Source organism: Lissotriton helveticus, chromosome 3_1 (genome assembly GCF_964261635.1).
Source record: "Lissotriton helveticus chromosome 3_1, aLisHel1.1, whole genome shotgun sequence".
In the NCBI taxonomy this organism is placed as follows: Eukaryota; Metazoa; Chordata; class Amphibia; order Caudata; family Salamandridae; genus Lissotriton; species Lissotriton helveticus.
The window spans coordinates 740,862,390-740,885,947 of NC_136061.1; the positions used below are offsets into that span (position 1 = coordinate 740,862,390).

Sequence of the window (23,558 nt, forward strand, 5' to 3'; positions counted from 1 at the left end):
GTGACACACACCTTTGCAGTGGGCTGGGTCCAGGTTTTTATTCTGTGTTCTCCCCCACTAATGCCCGCCACCGTGCTGATGCATGGGGTAGGAGGTGACTGACTTTCCTCAACTAAGGCACATTTGACATGTGGTGGAAACATACAACAAATTGTCTGCATCCTGGGCCATGGGTCAGGTCATTAGCCCTATTTTTGTCCCACCCAATGCCCTCCACTGACACATGGTACAATGCGGTAGATTGTGGCTGATACACTTCCTCACAAATATTTTTACAAATGCCGGATTGAATAAGTGAAGCAGTTTTCAAAACATGGGCTGGTATTGGGTAAGGTACAGGTGTGGACTCTTTTTTTCTTTTCCCATTCTATCAGCGTCCTCTGATGTGTAGTGGTGCACAGTGTCACACTGGCTAGAGGTATCAACTCCATTCCATTGCCAACTGTGCCCTCCAGTGTGTATGGATTGTAAAGGCTGTGGTAGTCCGGCCTCTACTGTAATTCATTTTGCAGATTGGAATACATGACCACTTGACTACACACTGATTCACACTAAGGAGTTTATTAAGCTCCATCAACTGGTTGGCTGCACAATGATCTCCAAAGGAGCATGTCCTGGTACAGACAGTTAATGCCCTCCCAACTCCTCACGCACCCTCTAATGTGAAGAGGCACACAGTCTTCTATACTGGGCCAGTTACTAGGTACTGCTGCACCACATTAAAGTAACCCCAGGCGGAGCAGGTGTAGTGCCTCTATGTGGAGTTCCACGGAGTTGGAAAAAAAACTCTGTGAAACTACGCTCCCTCCCAAAGTAATTCTAAAGTAAGAAAGAGGCACTTACCTGCTGTGGGTGCCTCCTCCTCGCCATGGCCGCTCACCTTCCTCATGCTCATCCATGCGCGTGCGTATGCGCACTCGCGAGACGTACAACGTAGGGGTTATCAAAGAAGAAGGACGGCCAGGACGAAGAAGGAGAGCGGCAATGGCGAGGAGGAGGCAGCCACGGCAGGTAAGTGCCTTTTTTCTTACTTTATAATTACTTTGGGAGGGTGAAGGGGCCGGTTAACTACACTCTGCCACGGAGTCGTAGTTTTGCCTAAACTCCACCTTAGCAACGGAATGCAGAGTATGGAAAACTATGTAAACTCCACTGGCGGAGCGTAGTCACCCACCTGGGCTTACATTAAAACCCCTCCGAATAACATTCACTCAATGTAAATAGGTCTATTTTTTTAAAACTGCCATTCCTAGCAGGGATATTGATGACATCTCGACACAATAACGTCATTGACAGAATTTACTAATGCTATGTTACCTTATTCCAAATTGAAACAGACCATGCATTGGATTATCGAATGTGCACCTCCGGAACAAACGCCCCTGCAGACGATGGGAAACATCACTTACAACGCAACTTTTACCACGCAGTGCCTGTACATCGCAACCATTACAACGCAAACCATTACAATGCATTGCGCTGGGGGGCGCTCTAGGATAGGGAATAGGTTAATTTACTATCCAATAACCTTCCCTAGTGTCCACGGGGACTGGAGTTGGAATAGTAAATTAAACTATTCACTATCCAGCGCCCAAAAGCACTATGCGTTGTAATGGTATGCGTTGTAAAAACTGCGTTGTAAAAGCATGCGATGTAAAAGCATGCGTTGTAATGTCGTACATCCGCAGACGATATGTCACCAGGGGACTGCAGAATGTTGCTACAAAAAGGCCACAAGATCCCTCTGTAATATCCAGTGCTTTGTTTCCTCATTTACTTAGGGCATACCACATCTAAGAGAAAAAAATGCCTTTGCATATGTGCATACCCCATACTACCGATAGAAGCACATATGCAAAGAGGCTCCATGAGATCCACTGTGAAGGTGCAGGAGCAGGAAGTTGGAGCACATGCTACCAGCCTACCTGGTGCTCATTTTGTAAAGGGGCACAGACATTTCTAAGAGCCTCCAGGGTACCAGACTCATTGAAAGGGTACAGCCACTGGGAGTTTTAGTCCAGTCCATCCAATGTGCTCAAAGATCCTACATATCAAAATACAGTGGCCTACTTAAAGCTTCTTTTCATTCACAATTAAAATGTGTGTGTTAACACCGTTGTTTATCCCTGCACACAAGTTGCAATTTAGAACCTGGTGGACTATCTGTGGGGAAAATGTAGCATCTTCTGTGGTTTGCACCTCTGTACAGGAGAAACATGCTGTATTATTCTGTTATCCTCCACGGAGAGGTGCAAGAGTAGTGCAGTTGCCCATTGCAATACAATAGTAAATGTATATAATGGCAACATTGCCAAGTACTTCTGTAGCTAACAGCACATCTTAGCAATTGTGGGCCTCATTAGTCGTCAGTAGAGGTGCACCCACCATCTAGGGCATCAGTCCGACCTCTGCATTGCAATGCATCAGGTCACAATGTAGAGGTCGGGGTATGACTTCCGTCTCCGTCAGGATCAAAGATCCTATCGGGACAGCGGTTGGATTCCTAATCCCTACAATGGGGTGGTACCAGTGCAGGCGCTGCCGTAGGGATTGGGATATCCCTGTCTGACTGCCTGTTCATGAACAGGCAGACTTTGGGGGCCCACGTAAGACCCCTGTCCCCCATGGGTCACTGTAATGTGGCCCCACACACATTCATGCACCGTGTGCCAGGAACCAGATGCTGCCTGGCACACGGTGCATTAATGTGCCCAAAGTGCTCAACAACACTGCGGCTTGTGCTGCGACTCTTTTCCAGGGCAGCAGCACAAGCCGCAGCGTTGAACACTTTTCTGCCGGTCAGCCTGGCAAGCACATTGTAATTAGGTGGCTGGGACCGCCAATGTCTTGTCGGGCAGTCACCTGCCTGCATCGATGAGTGTTGGATGCTTGGCCGACCACCATCGTCATGGGCCCCTGTGTGTTTACTACTCCCTCACTGAACACTAGAGTTTCTATTACAGGAGGAACCCATGAACTACAACTACCCACATATAGAGGTAAATTCGATGCTTGAAAATGGAAGAGGGAATCCTCAGACAGAAAAGATCTTCGACAGAATTATCTTCCTCTCAATAGGTAGGACACCATGATTGCCAGCCAGTCCAGCAGACGTTTGTTATCACTTTTATGAATATGCATTAGAATCATGTGTACCTGATTCTCCACGTAGTGCTTTCTCCAGCTCAACTCCTTGTATTTCTAGTGCATGTTGTTGCGCCTCAATCTCTTGCAATTGACGCTGGATAGACTGTAAAATAGGGAAAAGTTTGATTATATGGCCCAATACATACATGGATTAAAATACAGTCAAACAATTAGACGCATAATGATGTGTCCATCAGTCATTGATTAATATTTTTACTTTGTTTGTGAAAAAACAACTACCCGAAATGTGGCGCAGGAAGCAGGGCGTTTAATTTTTGGCAATGTGGCTATTATGAGCTTAAACATGTCAAGATAAGCCTATACCACCCAGGAAAGAGACGAGGGAGCATTGTGCAAGAAATCAGGATGCACATGTTAACTAGGCCAGCCATGCCTGTTAAATGTAACAAATATGTTGAGGATAAAACAGTCAAAAAGGCACTAGATGCCAATACTACCCCAACAGTAAATAAAACATTGCCCACCTACTGAATGCTAAAAGTATGCATACACACCTTAGAGAACAGGTATCGAAGAGTGACGGAATATAATTAAAGCATTAACACTGAGGTTGTCTTCCCGTGTCACCATCACATGACTAGTGTACAAAAGCAAAATTTCCCTGTTTGGGAACCTTCACTTTATCACAACCTCATGATCTAGCTGCCTGAAGAAGAACACGTGCCAAGAGGACTAGGCTACAAACTGCTGAAAAATAGCAACACCCTCGTAGTTTGAAAGCACCCACTCTTCACACCCCCAACCAATTATCTCTTGTTCTCTTTCTCTCTGCGCCTCTACCTTGGCCCTTCTCATTCTTCCTTTACTGATTCTGATTGACAATGTGAGAATATGGAAGGATAAATATTTCGATATTGATGGACTAAACTGTACATATATAAACATATATACACACACATATATCTAGAGAGAAAGACACACACACATATAGATATAGATATAGATATATACACACACACATATACAAAGAGAGAGTGAGAAAGAGAGAGATAGAGATATGTTCTAAGCCGTAAGTGCCTTTCCCGGTTGTAAAGTTATATGTACCGAGTAGACAGACCCACAATGAGCTGATGCTTCTTGTTCTCTCGGGCACCCGTATGAAAAAGGTGTAAAAAAATACATATATTTATGGGCGGTAGAATTGTTTAAGATGCTGGCCCTCCCCGTTTACCATATGCAATGCAAAACACGGCGTATGAAGTATGCTCCCTATTCTTTCAAAGAGTAGATGCAGAGTTGCATTCTTTGCTGTGGAGAGTGCGCTCACCACGGATAGCGCTACGGAAACTGCAGAAAGGGGTCTATGATGGAGGATATCCGAGGCTACTACAGGGTAGCTCAATTAGTAACAGTATATGGGTGGATGTTCCGGTAGCAAGCGGAACCAGCATACAGGGTGGACAGAAAATATATATATATATGTGGAGACCCACACTGACCTGAGAGCGTCACAGCAAGTGTCTGTCACAGGTGTGGTACAAGAAGGAGACATCACCCCATTTAAACCCGTATCTACTTTCAATCCGCTATTGGCATATGACGCCATCGATGTGTTCTCGGAAGCTGTTATGAAGGATTTGAATACATTTCGCAAGAAAAAGCGCTTTGCCAAATCGGATCAAGAAGGTAATTTCTCTAAAGCACAGAATTTGGCACTCAAATCACTGTGCAAAGATAAGACCATAGTGTACAAACCTGCAGATAAGGGCGGGAACATTGTGCTGCAAACGAGGGAGAACTACAACAAAGAGGCAGCCAGACAATTGGGATGTACATCTACATACCAGACGACCACTGAGAGAGAATATCGCAAGAGCATCGAGGATTATCATGTGATGATTACCAAATGGCACAACGAAGGCCTACTCGAAATGGAAGAATTTATGTTTTTGAGACGTCTTAACCCTGTCACTCCAACATTTTACCACCTCCCTAAGGTGCACAAAAATCCCGCTGCACCTCCAGGGAGACCTATTGTTGCGTCACAGGGGAGTCTCACTGAACATTTATCTATGTTTGTGGATTACTTTTTGTTACCTTTTGTTCTGACGTTAAAATCACATATTCGTGACACTACAGATTTTCTGGAAAAACTGAGCAAAATCGAATGGAAGGAAGGCTATACCCTGATGGTGTTGGACATCACCAGCCTTTACACTGCTATTAACCATGGTGATGGATTGCTGGCTATAAAGTATTATCTAGACCAGAGACCTTTGAAATTTATGAGGCATAGCCAAATGTTGTTGGAATTTATTCAATTTTGCCTCACAAATAATATTTTCCTCTTTCAAACAGGATTGTACCGGCAGCTATCAAGGACTGCGATGGGAACCTGCTTCGCCCCCAGCTACGCGAACTTGTTCGTGGGCTGGTGGGAGGAGCAGGTGGCCTGGGGGGCAGAGAATGCATCATGGACTCGCAACCTGATCAGTTGGTATCGTTTCATAGACGATTTATTTATTGTCTGGAACGGTACAACTGAGAGTGCTAAACAGTATATGGGGGTACTTAACGAGAACAGTGTGAATCTGGAATTTTCAGGTGAGGTAAGCCAGACCACCGTGAATTACCTTGATGTCACCATCTATGTAGAAGGTAGCACACTGAAAAGTAAACTTTTTCGTAAACCCACAGCGGGGAATAGTGTCCTGAGAGCCACCAGCAGTCACCCTGTGAGCCTTGTGAAAAGTATCCCCTATGGGGAGTTATTGAGGATAAGGCGTAACTGCACGGACAATGAGGAATTTCAAAAGGCAGCCAAACAGTGTATAGACCATTTCAAATCGAGAGGGTATGGAGGGGAAATCCTCAATGATGCCTACAAAAGAGCAAACTCGACACGAAGAGAAGATCTGTTAAAAAGCAAGAATAATAAAAAAACATCTAAGAAGAGTGGGGGCAAATTCAGGCTTATCACTACTTTTTCCCAGGATGCAGCTTTCTTGAACAAAACAATCAAGAAAAGTTGGCATATCCTACAGACGGATCATCTTCTGAAGGATGATTTACCAGCTAACCCCCAGATCACGTATCGGAAAGCACGTTCTATCAAGAACGATCTTGTACATAGTCATATGCTAGAATCTCCTAAGACCAACGCCTTTGGTGAAATCTGTGGTTTTTCCCCATGTGGGAAATGCAAGGCGTGCAAATTCAGCAAGAGAGTGCGATCTTACGTTATCCCTAACACCGGGATACAACGCAAGATCAACACATTTATAACTTGTTCCACCCCTTACTGTGTCTACTGCCTAGAATGCCCTTGTGGGCTACGATACATTGGCAGCACGGTCAATCCCCTGAAGTTGCGAGTTTAGAGCACATGCGTGCGATAACCAATTTCGATGAGGCGTACCCGGTGGCACGCCACTTCGATCAAGCACACAAACGAAACAGGGATCTGTTAAGTTTTTTCGGTCTTGACCATGTACCTTTGAGTCCGAGAGGAGGGGACAGGCTTGTCCGTCTCCGCAGACTCGAATCCAGATACATAATAGACATGCAAACAAAAATACCAATGGGTATGAATATGCATGAAGAACTATCATCCCATTTGGGTGAGTGATCACCATCTCTCCGAGTAAAACTGCATAGTGTATGATTATTTCATGTTGAATATTGATGCGAAACTATGTACATTCTTGATTTGGCAATTATGCAGATACACCTGAGGGCGATGTGTAAATTCGTTTGCAGGTCTAGTTAACTGTAAATCGAGAAGTGGGGGTCTAAATGAAGTACATTGATTTGCATCCACTCTGTATATAATCTCTTCTTGTTTCTTTTTCTTGTTTTTCCTCTTCTTCCTTTTTCCCGTTAATATCGAATATGAACATGAGGGTATATCCACACATGTATTATGGATGTCTTTTGATATAGGAAAATGTAATTGATTATTGACTAAATAATCTTTATTTGACTTTATTTGATTGAAATTTTATATTTTTTCCTCCCTCTCTCTCTTTTTTTCTTTTTCCTTTCTTTGGGAGGCAGGGGCATTCTAGGAACTCTCCTCTAGCTATATACAGCAATGATTTTGAGTTTGTAGATAGGATTGAGACCTGCAGCTATTGTATGGTTTTGGTTTTGCTATTGTTTTTGTTTTTGTGTTTGGTTTAGTGTATGGAGTAAGGGTCCTCCTAGGGTTATTAACCGAATGAGTTTATGAGCCCATCCAGGGCTAAATTGCATCTGGTGTATTTTTACACTTATGAATTTGAAGGAAACTGGGAGAGTTAATTGGAAATTCAATGTGAGTCTAAAAATGAATTTTCACGTAATATTGGGCACTGTTGTAGATAATACGATAAGGGTGAGAAGGACCGTGCAATACAGTGTATAATTATATATTATCTGCTGTTTGATTACATGTTTATATGCATATGCAATTCAGAATGCGCCAGTACTATGGTGTATTATGATTTTCAACTCTAAGATGGCGCTCACGTTTTCCTTTATTCCCCTTCCTTCTCCCATTTCCCCTTATGGCATGTCCGTCATTTGTTATCATTATTCTTTGACCCGGATGTATTTATAATGAACGCCTCTGTCGGTTCGGTAAACTTTGACAAAGGTTCCGACCGAAACGCGTCAGTTTGCTGGAGTTCTAATAAATAATTGAAAGTACCTCCGTGAGTGCTTCCCTTCTTCTGCGGGAGACACGCTTTTGGGAGGTGGAGCAGTACCTGATTTGCGAGTGCACCCTCGCAACGGAAGCACCCGCCTGGGAGTGCGGCGCCCTGGTGTTTTGTGAACCTGAAATATATATATATATATATATATATATATATATATATATATATATCTTCACTGAAAAAACCATAGGTTTGACACCAGTTATAGTTAGCTGGAAATTTTACTGACATAAAACCATTGAAATTCCCACGTTATAGTTAGTTGGACTCACTATAACTTGCGCGCCTGCAATGCACTGCTGATGACGTCACATATTACATCACTCATGACATGGTCAGTGACATCACTCATGACATCACTGATGACACCATCCAGTGAATGTGTGTCTTTCTGAAAAATAAATATGTTTTATATATGTATATGTAAAGGTCGATGGAAGAATAAATGTTTAAATAAGTGTCTAAATGGATGTTTTTAAAAAAAAAAATTGATTGGTTAACTGGCTTATTAAGTGTATCTTACTGAATACATATATTAGTGAGTAATGTTTAAATATTTAAATATATGTATCAGTGTTTCACTTTGTGTATAAGTGGCTGCATGGGTTGGTGAGTCGCTACATGTATGTGTACATGGGTTATTAGATGGTTTTTTTAGTATCAGTATGAGTGTCTGTATGGTTTGGTGGGGGTATTACTTAGCATATAGATGCATCAATGACTGACTCACTGTTTGTATGTGTTTTGAAGACAGCATATGTGCAGGACTGTATGGGTGGATGAGTGTGTATATGTGTGTGTTAGAGAGTGAATAACTGTCTCACTAGTGTCTTTATCAGTAACTACATATGTTTTAATCTAGTATATGTGAGTATTGATGTATATAAGTGAGTATATATGAGAGTGAGAGACTGTAAGAGTTCCTGTTTTAATAAGTATGTGTTTCTATAAGTGATTGTTTAAGAGAGTATGTGTAAGTTTCCTTAGAAGTAAGGTGGTAGTGTGTGTATATCTGTATATGCAAATAAATGGATGTTCAATAGTTTATTTGCATGTGTGAGTATGTGTGTGAGTAACTTTTTGGATGACTGTTGGTGTGTAACAGGATGTATAGGTGTATCACTACATATGATGAGTGAGTATATGTATGAGTGACAATATAGAACTGTTGGTGAATGAGTGGATGTCTATATAGATGGTGGAATTACTGAATTGGTTTTGTAACTGGTATGGGTATCTCCATTTTTTTGAAAATGTAAGTTTCTATTTTTGAATATGTGTTTCAAGGGTTACATTACACTGAAAAGAGGTCTGTCACTCTGTCACAAGGATGGTGTCATCAGTGATGTCATGAGTGATGTCACTGACCATGTCATGAGTGATGTAATATGTGACGTCATCAGCAGTGCATTGCAGGCGCGCAAGTTATAGTGAGTCCAACTAACTATAATGTGGGAATTTCAATGGTTTTATGTCAGTAAAATTTTCAGCTAACTATAACTGGTGTCAAACCTATGGTTTTTTCAGTGAATTTAAAAGGTTTTTTAAATGCTAATTCCTAACTATAACTGGTGTGAAACCTATGGTTTTTTCAGTGAATTTTATAGGTTTTTTAATAGCTAATTCCTATTTTATAATGAATCCTATATTGTATATTTATGTAATACCATTTTTTATATTTTTTTATGTATTTATTTATTTATTTTTGCCCTGGAGCGCTCCCGGTGCACGTACCGGTGAGCTCACCGGTAAGCGCAGTCTTGCGGCGCGCCCCGGTGCGCGTACCGGTGACCGTCCCGTTAGCGCTATTGCCGCGAACGAAAACATCATCGTGACATATCGCGTAGCCGCGAGATGCGTCTTATGACGCACAGCGTAAGCGCACCCGGAAGCGCCCGAGCGCATACGATCACGCTACGTAAGCGCCCCCGGGCGCGCACCCGGTCGCTTTGCGTAAGCGCGTCGAGTCATGTGACCTGAAAATAACACTTTTCATTGGTTCAGAACAGTTTTGGTTTCCAAATGATGAAAGCCCGAGTCATGTGACCTGAAAATAACACTTTTCATTGGTTCAGGACAGTTTTGTTTTCCAAATGATGAAAGCCCCCACCTTTTTTCCTCATTCTCACTTTGTACTTTGATTGAGGAAGACCTGTTTGCAGATCTATTTGTACCTATTTGTACTGAAAAATGGCTACAGTAGCAGCAGCAGCAGGAGCATCTCAACCACCACCACCACCACCACAAGGACCACCACAACACCACAGTGGTGGAGATGAAAAAGAGGAGGAGGAGGAGGAGAGGCAGCAGTTCCTACCTGAATATACTACCCCCTATAAGCCAAAGGAGCACATTGTCTGGGAGTTTTTTAAAATCCCAAAGGACCAAAAGAAAGTTAATGCACCAAAGGTTACTTGTCTGATCTGTGGCACTGTACTTTCCAGGGGGAACCCTGCCAAAAAATACTCTTTTGGCAACAACACCATGATTCGCCACATGCAACGCCGGCATCCAAACAACTATGCTGCGGCAGAGGTCAGAGAACTGACCAGAAACCTTTCCCAATCTTCTCCCAGCACCTCCCAAAGTAAACAACCCACTCCATTGGGTCCAGAGACAAGGGAGATGGTCCCAAACATCCAAACCAAGTTTGGTGAATACAAAATCGTTTGTATATTTTGTGGAAAAACAATTACCTATGGTGAGCAAAGTATTAAATTCATCAACCATGCTGGTGACAACCACAAGTGCCCAAAGAAACCTTAATTTTTTCCTGTTTTTTTTTGCTCCAGTTGAGCCGTTTACAATTCATTCTTTTTTGTTTGTCCCCATAAAAATTGCAAAAAAAATATTAAATTGTTCATAAAAGCCAAAAAAAGTAAAAAATGTTTAAAAAAAATAAAAAAAATATAAAACAACAAAAAGAATAAAAAAACAGTTCTTTATAGAACTACCTCCAATTTATAAAAAAAATGCTAATTTTTTTTTTAAATCTGTCATTCTTTTTTCCCCATGGTACGCTCCCCGGTACGCTCTCCGGTGCGCGTACCGGCCGCTCCCCCGCGCAAATCGAAAAAAATTATAATTTTTTTTTGCCCCGCGGGGCCCTTTTATGGCCCCCACATCAAACCTAGGGGGTCAGGGGGGGGTCTACCCTGCCCCCTTTTGGTCATTTCCCCCTTTGTTTTTGCCACCTCTTGTGTCTCGATCCTACCGAGACACAAGATGGCGGCCGCTCCTGACTGTTTGGAATGTTGACAGACACCCGAGAGCCAATCAGATTTCCGCTCGCGAACTAGCGTAGCGCGCTGGAGCGCGCCCCGGTGCGCGTACCGGGGTGCGCTTATAGATATATATATTTTTTTGAACCTAAATTACTCAAAATCCTCTGGAGCACATATCTTAAGACATAGCAAGGGCACATCGGGCTACCAGTCCTACAATTTTGCCAAGTTTGGTGGAAATCCATTCAGCCGTTCGGGCTAAAAGTGAGTCCAACCGCCCTATGGAAATTAACATAGAGAAAACACGTTTTGGGACCCCCTTTTATCTCGGCCCCCGCTTGACGAATCCCCCCCAAACTTTCAGGGAAGGAGCAGAGCGGAGCGGGCCATCTTTTTTGAGAAATTCGTGAAAATGCGTCCACCGGCGCCAAAGTTATTCCCAATAGAATGTTGCGGATTTCCTATGGAAACTAGGTCCTAACTATAACTACCTACTGGCGACCGCCAGTAGGTAATACATACATACATACACCACACTCGGACAGTGGCATTGGCCTGGTGTGCCGAAACAAAATACATGGGTTGAGAAGGAAAGCTTATAGTGATGACCCCACTCTGGGACAGCAATTGGCGGAAAAAGTTAAGCAAACTACGGGGCTTTGCTAAATAGAACTGTTGGGCCTTGAGACTTTAGGAGACACATGGAGAGATCAGGCTTACATCACGTTTACGACCTTGCAAATTAAATTTGACACGGGGAAAGGAGAATGGTTGAGGTACTTGCAACTAGGACGTGCCCTATGAAATTATATCTGTGAGGGGGAGATACTAGAAGAGGCCTCACCTTTAGAGGACAGAGTACTGACCGAGTCATTACACGAAAAGGCTATTTCCGTGCTATATAAAAAATAGTTAACAATGCACCGGACAGATTGGGTTCATTGAGAGCAACTTGGGAGGATGACGTAGGTCATCTTGAAGCTGAGGAATGGGTGGAGGCACTAAATGTCCAAGAGAGGTGTTGATAAGGGCAATGTTCTGACTAATGCAGTTAAAGGTCCTTCATCAAGTATACTACCCCAGTACAGCACTACACTGAATGGGAAGGAATGAGGATGCACGGTGTCTGAGAGGGTGTGGACTGGAGGGGACTTTTTACCATTTGATACGGGAATGCCCAAAGTTACAAATGTACTGTCAGAGGGTCGGAGAGGTGATGATGGCAGTCGCAGGTGTAGAAGTACTGCTAGCGCCTAAATGGTTTCTACTTATGATCCCTAGGGAGGAAGATTGGCCAAGACGTACAAAGCAATGGTTGGCGTTAGAAAAGGGAATTGTAAAGTGAAATGTTGCAAGGAGATGGAGGGCAACCTCCAGTCTAACAATAGCGGAGTGGAAAATTGATTTAGAACGGTGCTGGCAGGCAGAACAAACAATATACGAGTAGAGAGTGCTCAAGGAAATGGGAGAAGATATGGGAGCCTGGCAGACTTATAGGGGTTCATAGAGGTAGTATTGTAGGCACTGCCACAAAATGTTGTGAGTTGCTATCATAAATACCTATGCACTATTGGTTGAACAGAAAAAGAAGATATGATTATCCGATGTAACTGTTTCCTAATTGCACTGATTACTGAGCATGTACTAAAAAAAAGAACTTAAAAAAAAACAGTTCTCAGCTTGTATAGACTTCCATGACCTACTAGGTAAAGCCCAATCTGGGTTCCAACCTTTATATAGTACTGAGTCTGCGCTACTGTTGGTGACAGAGTGTGCCAAATTTTGGAAGCTGGTGAATCTGCTGCACTGCTGATGTTGGATCTCACTGCCGAGTTCAATTCTGTGTGCCACAACATCTTGTTAGAGAGACTCGGAATGTGGGGTAGGATATAAAAATATGCAGTTGGTTGCTTCTTTTCTACAAGGGTACACCTTTCTTGTGGCACAGAAGCCCCATCAGTCAAGGGTGCTCCAGTTGAAGCAAGGGGTACCACAGGGCTCCTCTTTGAACCCAACCTTGCTCAATGTTTATGTGCGACCATTGCCAGAAGTAATTGAGAGCTTTGTGTTCTCGATTGTGTCATATGCTGAAGATAGACAGCTCATTATCACTCCATCAAAAATTGCTTCTTAGTTCGCCACTTCCTTAAGCCTCTGCTTTATTGAAGAGGCCAATCGGATAGACTTAAATTGCCGTAAACTTAATGCAGAATAAACTGGGGTTTTGACCTTAGGTAACTAGACGAACATCTGTTCACTGCTTGGTGGCCCAAGGAGCTAGGTCCTGTACCGAAAGCCGAACCAAAGGTCAAAAAGCTTAGCATTTGGGTGGACGACAAATTATCTTCAACAAATGAACTTTTGACAACCAAATCTCGATGGTGATGGGAAAATGTTTTGGACTGCCTGTCAAATCCAGGAAGGCAGTGGTTCAGGCCACGATAGTGTCAAGGCTGGCCTGCTGTAATATTTTATATCTCGGAGTGACTCACAGCAGATTCAATAGACTGCAAAGAGTGAAGAATGCGTCATCTAGGCTTATTTTGAATCTGCCTAGACATGCGCCCATGAATGCTGCGCTCAGGTAGCTCCATTGGCTCTTGGTGAGACAAAGAGCTGCTTTTAAAGCATTATGATTTTCTTATAAAACTATGAATAAGAAGGGACCATGCTACTTGCAACCATTTGTTAGTCCCTTTGTACTCCAGAGGGACCTCAAATCTTCTGGGAGATTCTGGCTATAGTTTCCAGATTTAGGAAAGTACGCATGGACAGGAAGTCATTTGGCTACCTTGCACCCAATTTGTGGATCACTCTGCCCGTAGCAGTTCAGCAGGCCCAGTCAGAAGAAATGTTTAGGAAAAAACTCAAAACCTGTTTTTTTCAGAGCAGGATGTAGGGGGGTTTGGACACCGGTACTGACAGCTGGGAAACCTCTAAGTTAGTCATGCACAGCAGAAATTGCATTATTATTAATATTACTTTCTCTGTGAGCATGTTATGAATTGTAATCCCTGGAGGGTACACCAGTCTCATACGAGATCACTACAGTTGCCTCTTGTGGAAGATGGAACATTTTCAGTGGTTTGTGATGCTTTGTGATCCAGGCTCTCAAGGCAGGGGTGGTCATTGTCTTACAGAAGATGCTAGACTGGTGACTTGAGCTCATCTTGAAGATTGCAATCTTAGGGCTTGTTGAGGACTAGAGTTTGCCAGAGGTATGAAGCCCTGGTTAAAGCATGGGTTCCTTTTGGCTAAGAGGACATTGCTAACAATAATAAAGCAACTGAGAAGATTGGACAGTCTGAATTCTGCACCAACCACAGCACTGAAACTACTCTCATCGCTGTCACTGATGACATCAGAGCCCTCCTTGACCAAGAAGACTTAGCAGCCCTGATCTTCCTCAACCTTTCACCTGCATTCAACACTGTATCTCATCACACCCTTATCAAGAGACTCCAGCACAGTGGAATTCAAGAAGAGGCCCTCTGATGGATCACCTCCTTCCTCACCGGAAGAATCCAGAAAATCCACCTGCCTCCCTACACCTCCGAACACAAAAGCACCATCTGCAGCCTCCCTCAAGGCTATTCCCTCAGGCTCATCCAGTTCAACACCTATTCGACATCATCAGAAGCCAGGGACTAAACATCATAGACTATGTTGGTGACACCCAGCTCATCTTCTCGCTATCAGAAGACCCCTCCACCACGAGGACCAACTTCCACAGGTGTATGACTAGCATCGCAGATCGAATGAAAGAACACTGCCTGGAACTCAACACAAAAAAAACTGAAGTACTGATCTTCAGGAACAATAGCAACCCTGGGAACGACTCCTGGTGGCCTCCAAACTAGAACCCTCACCAACGGTGAATGACCGCAATCTCGGCCTCATCCTGGACAGTAAACTTACCATGAGAAACCAGATCAACACATTCTCCTCCACCTGCTTCATCACTCTCTGCATGCTCTGCAAATTCTTCAAATGGCTCCCAGTCAACAATATACTAACTGTCACCCAAGCCCTTATCATCAGCCAGCCTGACTACGGCTACGCAGGGATTAACTCACACCTTCCGTAGCGACCACAGACCATATACAACTCTGTGGCCAGACTCATCCATGACCCTCCCCAAGCAGAACCACATCACTCCCACCTCAGGAGGCTCTACTGGCTCCCCATTCAGAAGAGATGCAACTTCAAGATACTGATCTACATATACAAAGCCCTGCACAACAAAGGACCAGCTACATCATCCACCACATATTTTTCATACAACTTTGCTCTGCCTCCCTTCACCATGCCCATACCACTCGTATACATCAAAGCCACAGCGGAGGTCATTCCTTCTCATACCTAGTGGCCAAGTCCAGGAACAACCTCCCTCTTCCTCTCCAGACCTCACCCTTGCTACTGGAATTCAGGAAAGGACTCAAGACCTAGCTATTCGACTGAGCTTCCACTGCAAGATCTTCAGCGCCTGGATACCCTCACGGGTGATTAGCCGTGCTCTTCAAGTCATGTTGATTGACTGATTGAGAGGCACTGGGTTAGAGGATACTATTACTTTCAGAGGTTCCAAAGGCTACCGTATGCTAAGTGTGATTACAGTACTTTTGAAAATGCCAGAAAAGTTCAGAAAAAAAAATTCCAGTCCTGGATTCAGATACAGTTCTAAACCATTTAGCACATATCTAATATGGGCATTGCAGGTGTTAGAAACATCGCCAGGAATGTGCCTGCGAGTTTCTGACATGTGCGACACCTTCTGTGGGATTCACACCTGCTAGAAATCTGCCCACTTTGAAAGATTGGAATGTACACTTATTTTGATTAATTATCCAGCCAGGTACAGACCATTCCGCAGATCACGTTCAATCAAAACATGCAGATTTTCCGAGGAAAACTCTTCAAGAATTTTACATTTGATCAAACTCGGGTTTCTGCAAAATTGTGTTTTTGCATTTTCTTTTCTTCTGGAAATCCCCAAAAATCTATATTTCATAATAAATAAATAAATAATACATTCTGTTTTTCGTATTGTGACTTAAGGCCAATGATTTGTGCAAATAAAATTGCATAGCTTGGGGGAACAGGAGCCTGGTTGTCATGTAGACAAGGAGATTCTACCTAAAATGTTTGCTCTTTGGGTGCCGAACATAAATTAGAGTTATAGTTCCCAAACGAGACCCTGCACTATTTAAGATTCTCTAGTTTTGCAATGCCATTTCTACTGCTGTCCATTTACACCCCCTGAGAAATGCAAAAACAATACTTGCATTGATTTATCTTCTCAACACGTAATTATGTATCCACTGATTCGTTCAAATATTGGTGCAAACTGCACCTGAGACATATATGTTCTCCAAAGTGTTTGAAATAAATTGCATCTCTAGAGTTGTGATCTATGTATTGTCCCCCTTATTATTTTAATATCCAAGTGAGGCTGCTCAGGGCACATAGCTTTCACACTATTATTACCAGTTCTACTTAATGAAAATAAATTCGGTCGCTTTCGGTTATGGTTATTTAATCTGTAATTGGCATTTCAATAGCGCAGGTTTTTTACCCATGAGTCTTCAGTACAGGAGTTCTTTACTGCTCACATAAGTGGAGTTCGTTTTACCTGGGCTTTGTGGAGCCGTTTTAACTCCTCTTGTTTAATCTTCTGCTTCGCTTCTCGCTCCAGCCTTCTTCTTCGTTTGGAAAGCCTTTTCATCTGCACCGGAAGGAAACACAGTTCCGCAATTAGAACTCCCAGGAGAAGAGGCTTTCATTCAATGTCTGACATTATTATCGCATAGCTACATGTGACGTGTTGTTAAGCAGACACCTGCTGGAATAGGAACAAGGCCCAGGGCTGACTATCATCATATCCACCCACAGAACAGACATCAATGCACGGGTAAAGAATCCCTCTGAAGCGCATACGCCCTGCCCGCTCCCCTGGCAGGCGTCCAGTCTCCCAGGCCCTCATCTCCGCTGTTTTCCACATTAATTATGTATTCACCTACTTTATGTAGCGCTGCACCTCCTGGAGGGGTTATCAGTGTGCTTTATATGAACAGAGTTATAATTGGATGCGGGGACTTAATCTTTGGCTGAAAGGTGTTTCAAATTAGGGGATTTGGAGGAAGGCGAGGAGAAACAAAAAGGGGGAGGGAAGGGTGCAAGAAAGAAGTGAACTTGGACTGAAAGAAGACACCAAAATTACAAGAAATATTTGTAAGTCCAAATTGCGGAGGAAACTGGATGAGTAGTGAAATATTGGATGGACAATGTTGTTGACTGTACTGTCTGCTACTAGGAAATTGTGCTCTGAAGAACTTGGCTATTAATGAGCCAAACAGCCTCTCTAAAATCAGACAAGACCACTAAAAACAATCGTTAATGCAGTGAATCATTTCTGTTCTGGCTCCTAGCGGTTTGACCACATCAACTCTGTCCTAAAACCCTTAAATTTGCTTCCATTTGCAGCATATAACTGATGGATAGTTTTCAAATGATTTTATTAATATTTTTCATATGGACAAAAACAAACGACAAAAAGTAATAATGTATAGCAGGCAGCGCTGATCACAGTTGAGGAGAAGTGGGTCCTGGTGAGCAGTGAAGCGGTCACCAAAATCTAAGGAGCTACAGGAAAAACATGTAATTGGAGTTGTGAGAATGAGACATGAGCAAAAAGCAATCCATACAGATGTACAGGTGTGTCAGGCAGTAGCTTTTATGAATCTGAAAATAATATAATCCAAACATCGTGAAAAAGACAGGACAAAGTAACACACAGCCAGATGCAATTGTCGTGGACCAGGGTCAGCGGACTCGATAATTCTCGCCTCAGTGCCTACTCTAACCAGGGATCAAACTCGGCAACTCTGGGCATTAAGCTTGCCTCATCTCTACAACGGCCCCCCACAGACGCCGGGGATGCCTGGTTTCACCTTGGAGATACCCAGAAGGGACTATCTCACAGGGAAAGCCAGGACGGGTTCTCCAGCGGTCTTCAGCGCCGGGACGCTTACGGGCAGCTGTGCGCTTTACAAGTCCCACACATTTACATTTACAATCTGGTGTGCGATCTTTGAGTGTAGGGAATGGTTTGATAGCCATCACGTTAGAGGTGTTTCACCTCTGATCACCACTGTGGTTGGTGGACTGTGAGACTGGGCCCAGGACCCTATGGGGAGGGAGAGTTCTTAGTGAAGAATCAGACACATGGGGATTTAGAGAGTTTCTGAGCCACCGGCCAAGGTAACTGTCTTGGGGTTTTCATTATCTTTCATTATTGCTGAAGGATTAATAAGGTACTTTATTCCACCAATATGTGGCATTTATGTTTTAAGCAATGCGGCTACTGCACAACATTTAATATTACATTCAATTATTTGCTGCACTAGGAGCACAGAGTCGGACATGGTGTGCTGGCATTTTAGGTTCCATCAAATTTTAGCCATGTATGGTTGTATTCTGTGACGTTTCTCATATTTTGCTTTGGTTCCCTCTGCATAGATTATGTTAGAGTTGCCAAATTGAAATTATAAACGTCATGTTGCACAAGGGAATCGTTACGTCTTCCAATTAAATAACATAAGTTTAAGTCAACCCTTCTTGTGATTTACGGCAAAAATTGTGCCTTTAAGGGTCGCATGCTCTTTTATTTAAAATCGAGCTAATAGGTAGCCTGTTTAGGGCTACCTATGTGGTTGCTCTATGCTATCCGCTTTCATAGAGAGCTGCATGGCAAGCAGAAGATATATATGGCATTATTGCCGAAGAAGGGATAAATGACCTTAGCTTTTGTCAAGAGAGGATTTTATTTGCTGAAGGGACTTCTTAGATTACCAGTTTGTGCAGGGAGTAACCTTAGCTCTGTCGCTGAGGATATCACAACTAACCTCATCAACACCACTGGTGACATCACCACTGTCATTATTAATAACATGCAAACATTCTATGCCCCTCAGTCCTCTAAGCTCAATCAAAAAGCCCTCCCTACATTAACTGACCTTCACCCAAGATATGTACAGGTGAGAAGTAGAATGAATCCTCACAAATGCATTGCCCAATTAATAAAAGTCAGAGCTATTGGTGCTGCCAATGCTTGTTACACTTCAACTGACATTAACATTTTGCTAAACAGTTACTTTTAATCCACAACGGTCTCATTTTTGTTATTGCTTTTAATACTTTTCACAGTTAATGAATTCCATTTATGATGGGATGCACATATGCATTCTATTTAGAATATCATCCCATGAACACTTCCCACGAATGAAGTTTGCTTACAGTGACAAGCCAATATGTTTTATATCACTGCACTTGTGGTCTAGGTCACTGTATTAAGGGACTTTGGGACACCAATGATGCACGTTGTGAGAAAAAAGGACATGCGATCCTGGGAAAAATCAACTTATAATGGTAATGTGAGACTGCTACCTCTTTTCTGTGAAACAACAGCTCTAATTTCAATTTTTGTAACTAATGCAAACTACCTTTAATCATATATTTATTAATTAACTTTTTTATTCATGAGGTTTAAAGAACACTGTGGGCCTTATTACGCTGTCGGTCGGAGTTGCCTCTGACCGACATCGCTGCGGCCCTGACACTGCAATTAGGATGTGACCGCACATGTTGCGGTCGCAAACTTCAATTTTAGAATGGGCGCTTGTGCGGCGGTCCGAAACTACCAGCAGCACAAGCTCCCATTGTACAATGGAATGTTTTGCCCAGCCCTGCACCGTGTGGCAGGCACACAGTGCAGGGATGTGAAGGGGGGCACCATCAGTGCACCCCAGGGGCACAACTGGAGGGTCAGGGGAGAAGGGGGTCCGGCTAGGGGCCCCTAAAGCTGCTTTCCGATTGCCTTTCCATGTTGGAAAGGCGGACATGGAAAGGCTGTCAGAAACCGACATCATAATCCCGACAACGGAAATGCTGTTCTTAAGCGACTATGAACAGTTTCTGACTGGCCACAAGCTCCTTGAGCCTGTTAGAACCGAATCGGTTTCTCCGGCCGGTTTACACTCTGACCGCCGACAATGTAATTCGACGGTCAGGTGTAAACTTTCCATGTCGGTCAGAGGATTTCCATCCAACATTGAAATGAGGCCCTATGTGTTTCCTTACAGTTATTAAGCTAATCAACATTGAAATTAATTGCCTTTATTTCTAGAGGTCCTTCTCTTTGCACCTAGCACCCAAAAATTGTTGATCAATCTGGGCTTGTCCTTTTACCCCCTTGTAGAGTTTCACACCTACAGAGCACCATGTAGTGATTTGAAATGTCAAAAACAGCTGACATACTAAATTACTGAAAAAAGGCAACTTACCAAAATCGGTTTCTATGGGCATGTAAATGTAAGACACATTAATAACCAGAAAATGCATCTACAATTCATGCTGTGGGGTGCACGTCAGACCTTTTAATGACTATCACCAAGTGAATGTGTGGGATACATTAGGGCAACAGCATCCCATCTCTATAGTCATTTGTTTATTGTTGGTTTCTTAGTGTTCCATTTAGAGTAATAAGTCTACACATAATGAATCACTTTAATCAATGTACATTTTTGGGGAACTCCAAATGCCTTCAGCTAAACCATAAGCCTATTGTTTTTATTTATTCACCTTAGTCGACCTCAGTTAAGTATTTTGCTACTTAATTCTTGCCTGTGTCTTTTGGCATAATTCCTAATGCAAATGCGGCCCGCAATGCTTATTAACAGTGAGTCAAAGTTCATATTTTACCAGGCTTCAGTGTTATGTTAAAGGTGTTACCAAGCGACACGTGTATTCTTCTTCACAATGTGGCACCAGGCTGACTTATTCGAGCACATCAATTAAAGATGGCCCTGCAGGCTTTGTGTAAAAATGTTATGCCCTACATGAAGTCTGCCTTTTCTAAAACAGGATTGGATGAGTGTCAAAATTGGCACACAGTGCAAACCTAATAGGTCTGTTCGTGGTTAGCTGGTGCAATCAGTTTTTTCTTTATCTTTTTTTTATTGCACATTTATGCCACGAAAAACGTAAAAAAGAAAATGTGCCAGCCACCCTATGATTGCATGAAAATTGTAAAACAGTAGTAAAACAAAGAAAATACTGGTGTGGTTGATTTACTAGCAGTTTTTAAATAATAAGCCTTTCAGTTGCTCTATGCATTTCAGACAATAAAAGAAAATAATACATTGCCATGTAAAGAAGTACTGAAATCACCTACAATGACACTTAAGTACTTTATAACACCAACATTAAAAAGGACACAGGAAATAAATCATAATCTAACTGGGTACCGCAAGTACAGGAAACACAAAGAGTCAGTATTTAAAGTTAATATAATAAATACAATTAAGTAAGAACACTTTAAACCATCATTGTCATGGAAGAGAAAGGAACTACTATTTTAGGTAGATGTTACAATGTGCGCAAGAACTGTGTGGTCATGCAAAGTGAAGTGAGCCAATGAGTAAAGCGGGTTGACCCATGACCCCATGTGGTATATTGTGGTGGAAGTAAAATGTGAATGACAATTTAAAAGATAAATAGATGAAGCCTGCTGACCAAAAGCCCCTTTTATGAATGTATTTTATATTTTATTTTAATTGTTTATTGAATCAGTAATAATCAAGCCATACATCCCTTTGATAAGCAATGGGTACACTATGCCAAATACATAAAAGTGTTTAAGTCGCTAAAAGAAAGGGAGAGGGGATTGCAAGAGAAAAAAAGGGAAATAGTACATTCACATTTGGTAATTGATTGCCTTGTTAGGCGCTGGACTCCCACCTGAACCGTGCCCACATTCTGTGGAGCCTCCTGAGTGATCGGGCCCTCCTTGCTCTGGCTAGAGCCAGCTCTAGATCATATATTTGCCGGATCATTGCCCACCAATCAAGAACCCCTGGGACAATTACTGACACTCAAGACCTGGCTATGCAAAGCCTGGCAGATACAATAAGTATAGAAAACAATGTCCTCAACCAACGTCAAACTCAATTATATATCCTAATATCACTTCCCTAGATCCTATCCTAACCCTGCCGAGGCTATCCGGGCCACTTCCTCCCAATATACATTTAAAGCAGAGCAGGTATACAGCATGTGTAAGATAGCAGCAGATTGGCATCTACACTTAAGGCATCTGATTTTATCCGAATTTACATTTGCACCCCGCCTCGTGAATCGGTCCGGTGTATGATATAACATGCCAATAGTTTAGAGCTGCTGCAGCTTTAGCTGCACATAATGTACTGCACCTTCCACCGTCTTTCTGATGGGTTTCTAATGGTAATACCTCCTGAGAGAGCAATTCTTCTCCATTTAAGTGGCAGGCGCTGGCTGCCATCTTTCCTATATTCACAAAATCCTAGATAGACCGTACTTATCAGGGATTTCCGCTTGGCTTTAAGCATATGAGACAAAACCTTTGAAATTTCTAACTCCATTAATGCCGTGGCCTCAGCGCAAAAATAATTCCTAAACTGTAAATATTTCAAAAAGTGATGACGAGGTAGAGCAAACATCCTGCAAATCGGTAAATGTGGGAAGTTGAGATCGAACAGCTGCCCCACCACAGATATGCCTAGCCTCTGCCAAATTACGCAGGAGTCATGAAACACCCCCGGAAATGCAGGATTATCCCATAGGGAGTATCCCAGTGTATAAGCTTTATAGAGTACTTAACACAAATCTCTTGCCACATAATGGCGGTGTCTTTAACAAACTTAAACTTGACCCGTTCATAATAGTTAGGGTCTGACACCCAATAAAAAAAAAGTCTACTCTCAGCGCTAAATAATAACTAAATACAGATAGATCCAGTTCTTCAGTGGCAAGCAAAGTGCGCAATCGACCGGCACAAGCTGCCCAGTAATATAGTTTAAAATCTGGAAACTATAAACCCACTGCCGGTACGGACGTTTTAGCAAGTTTAAAGTATGCCTCGCACTCCTACACACCCAAATAAAACTACTTAATATCCCCTCTCCCTTCCTAAGAACATGTTATTTACCCTTAAAGGTATTGCCCGAAAAAGGAACAAGAATTTTGGAAGGATGTTCATTTTTATCACACTGCAGTACCCTAAGGTACTTATTGATAGGTTATTCCAGAACCAAAGCTTTTGAATTACAGTCTTTCAACAAGGCTCATACTTGAGTCCAAAAATCCGATCTACCATAGCGCTTAAACGAACTCCCAAATAGGTAGCTGTAGTTACCACTCCCGGTGTTGGTGGCACAAAATTCAGCAATAGCTGATTTTTTGCTATATTCAATTTATAGCCAGAAACTATTATAAATCTCTCAGCCTCCTCCACAATGCACTTCATAGCCGTCACTAGGAGCCGTCACTAGGTCATCTATGTGTATTGCCACATAATTCGCATATGCGTAAATCTTAAACTCCCTTTCACAAGAGCGGGCAGTCCCCTGTGTACCTCACTCTTTCTTAAAATATTGTGAGGATATACCCGCCTCTCTCAGTTTAGCAGCTGGAGACACAGCCCGCACCCACTTAC

At 42.7% G+C, this 23,558-nt stretch overlaps 1 protein-coding gene across 2 annotated transcripts in view; it reads right to left on the reverse strand.

The window, feature by feature from the left end:
- The window catches only part of MICAL2 (microtubule associated monooxygenase, calponin and LIM domain containing 2), a 1,053,240-nt gene that overhangs the window by 83,272 nt on the left and 946,410 nt on the right, over positions 1-23,558 (reverse strand). For both annotated transcript variants that reach the window (XM_078680924.1, XM_078680923.1), the window contains 2 exons: positions 16,662-16,754; positions 3,157-3,250 (listed from right to left, as the gene is read on the reverse strand). In XM_078680924.1, the coding sequence (XP_078537050.1) occupies positions 3,157-3,250; positions 16,662-16,754 (187 nt within the window). The remainder of the gene's footprint in view (positions 1-3,156; positions 3,251-16,661; positions 16,755-23,558) is intronic.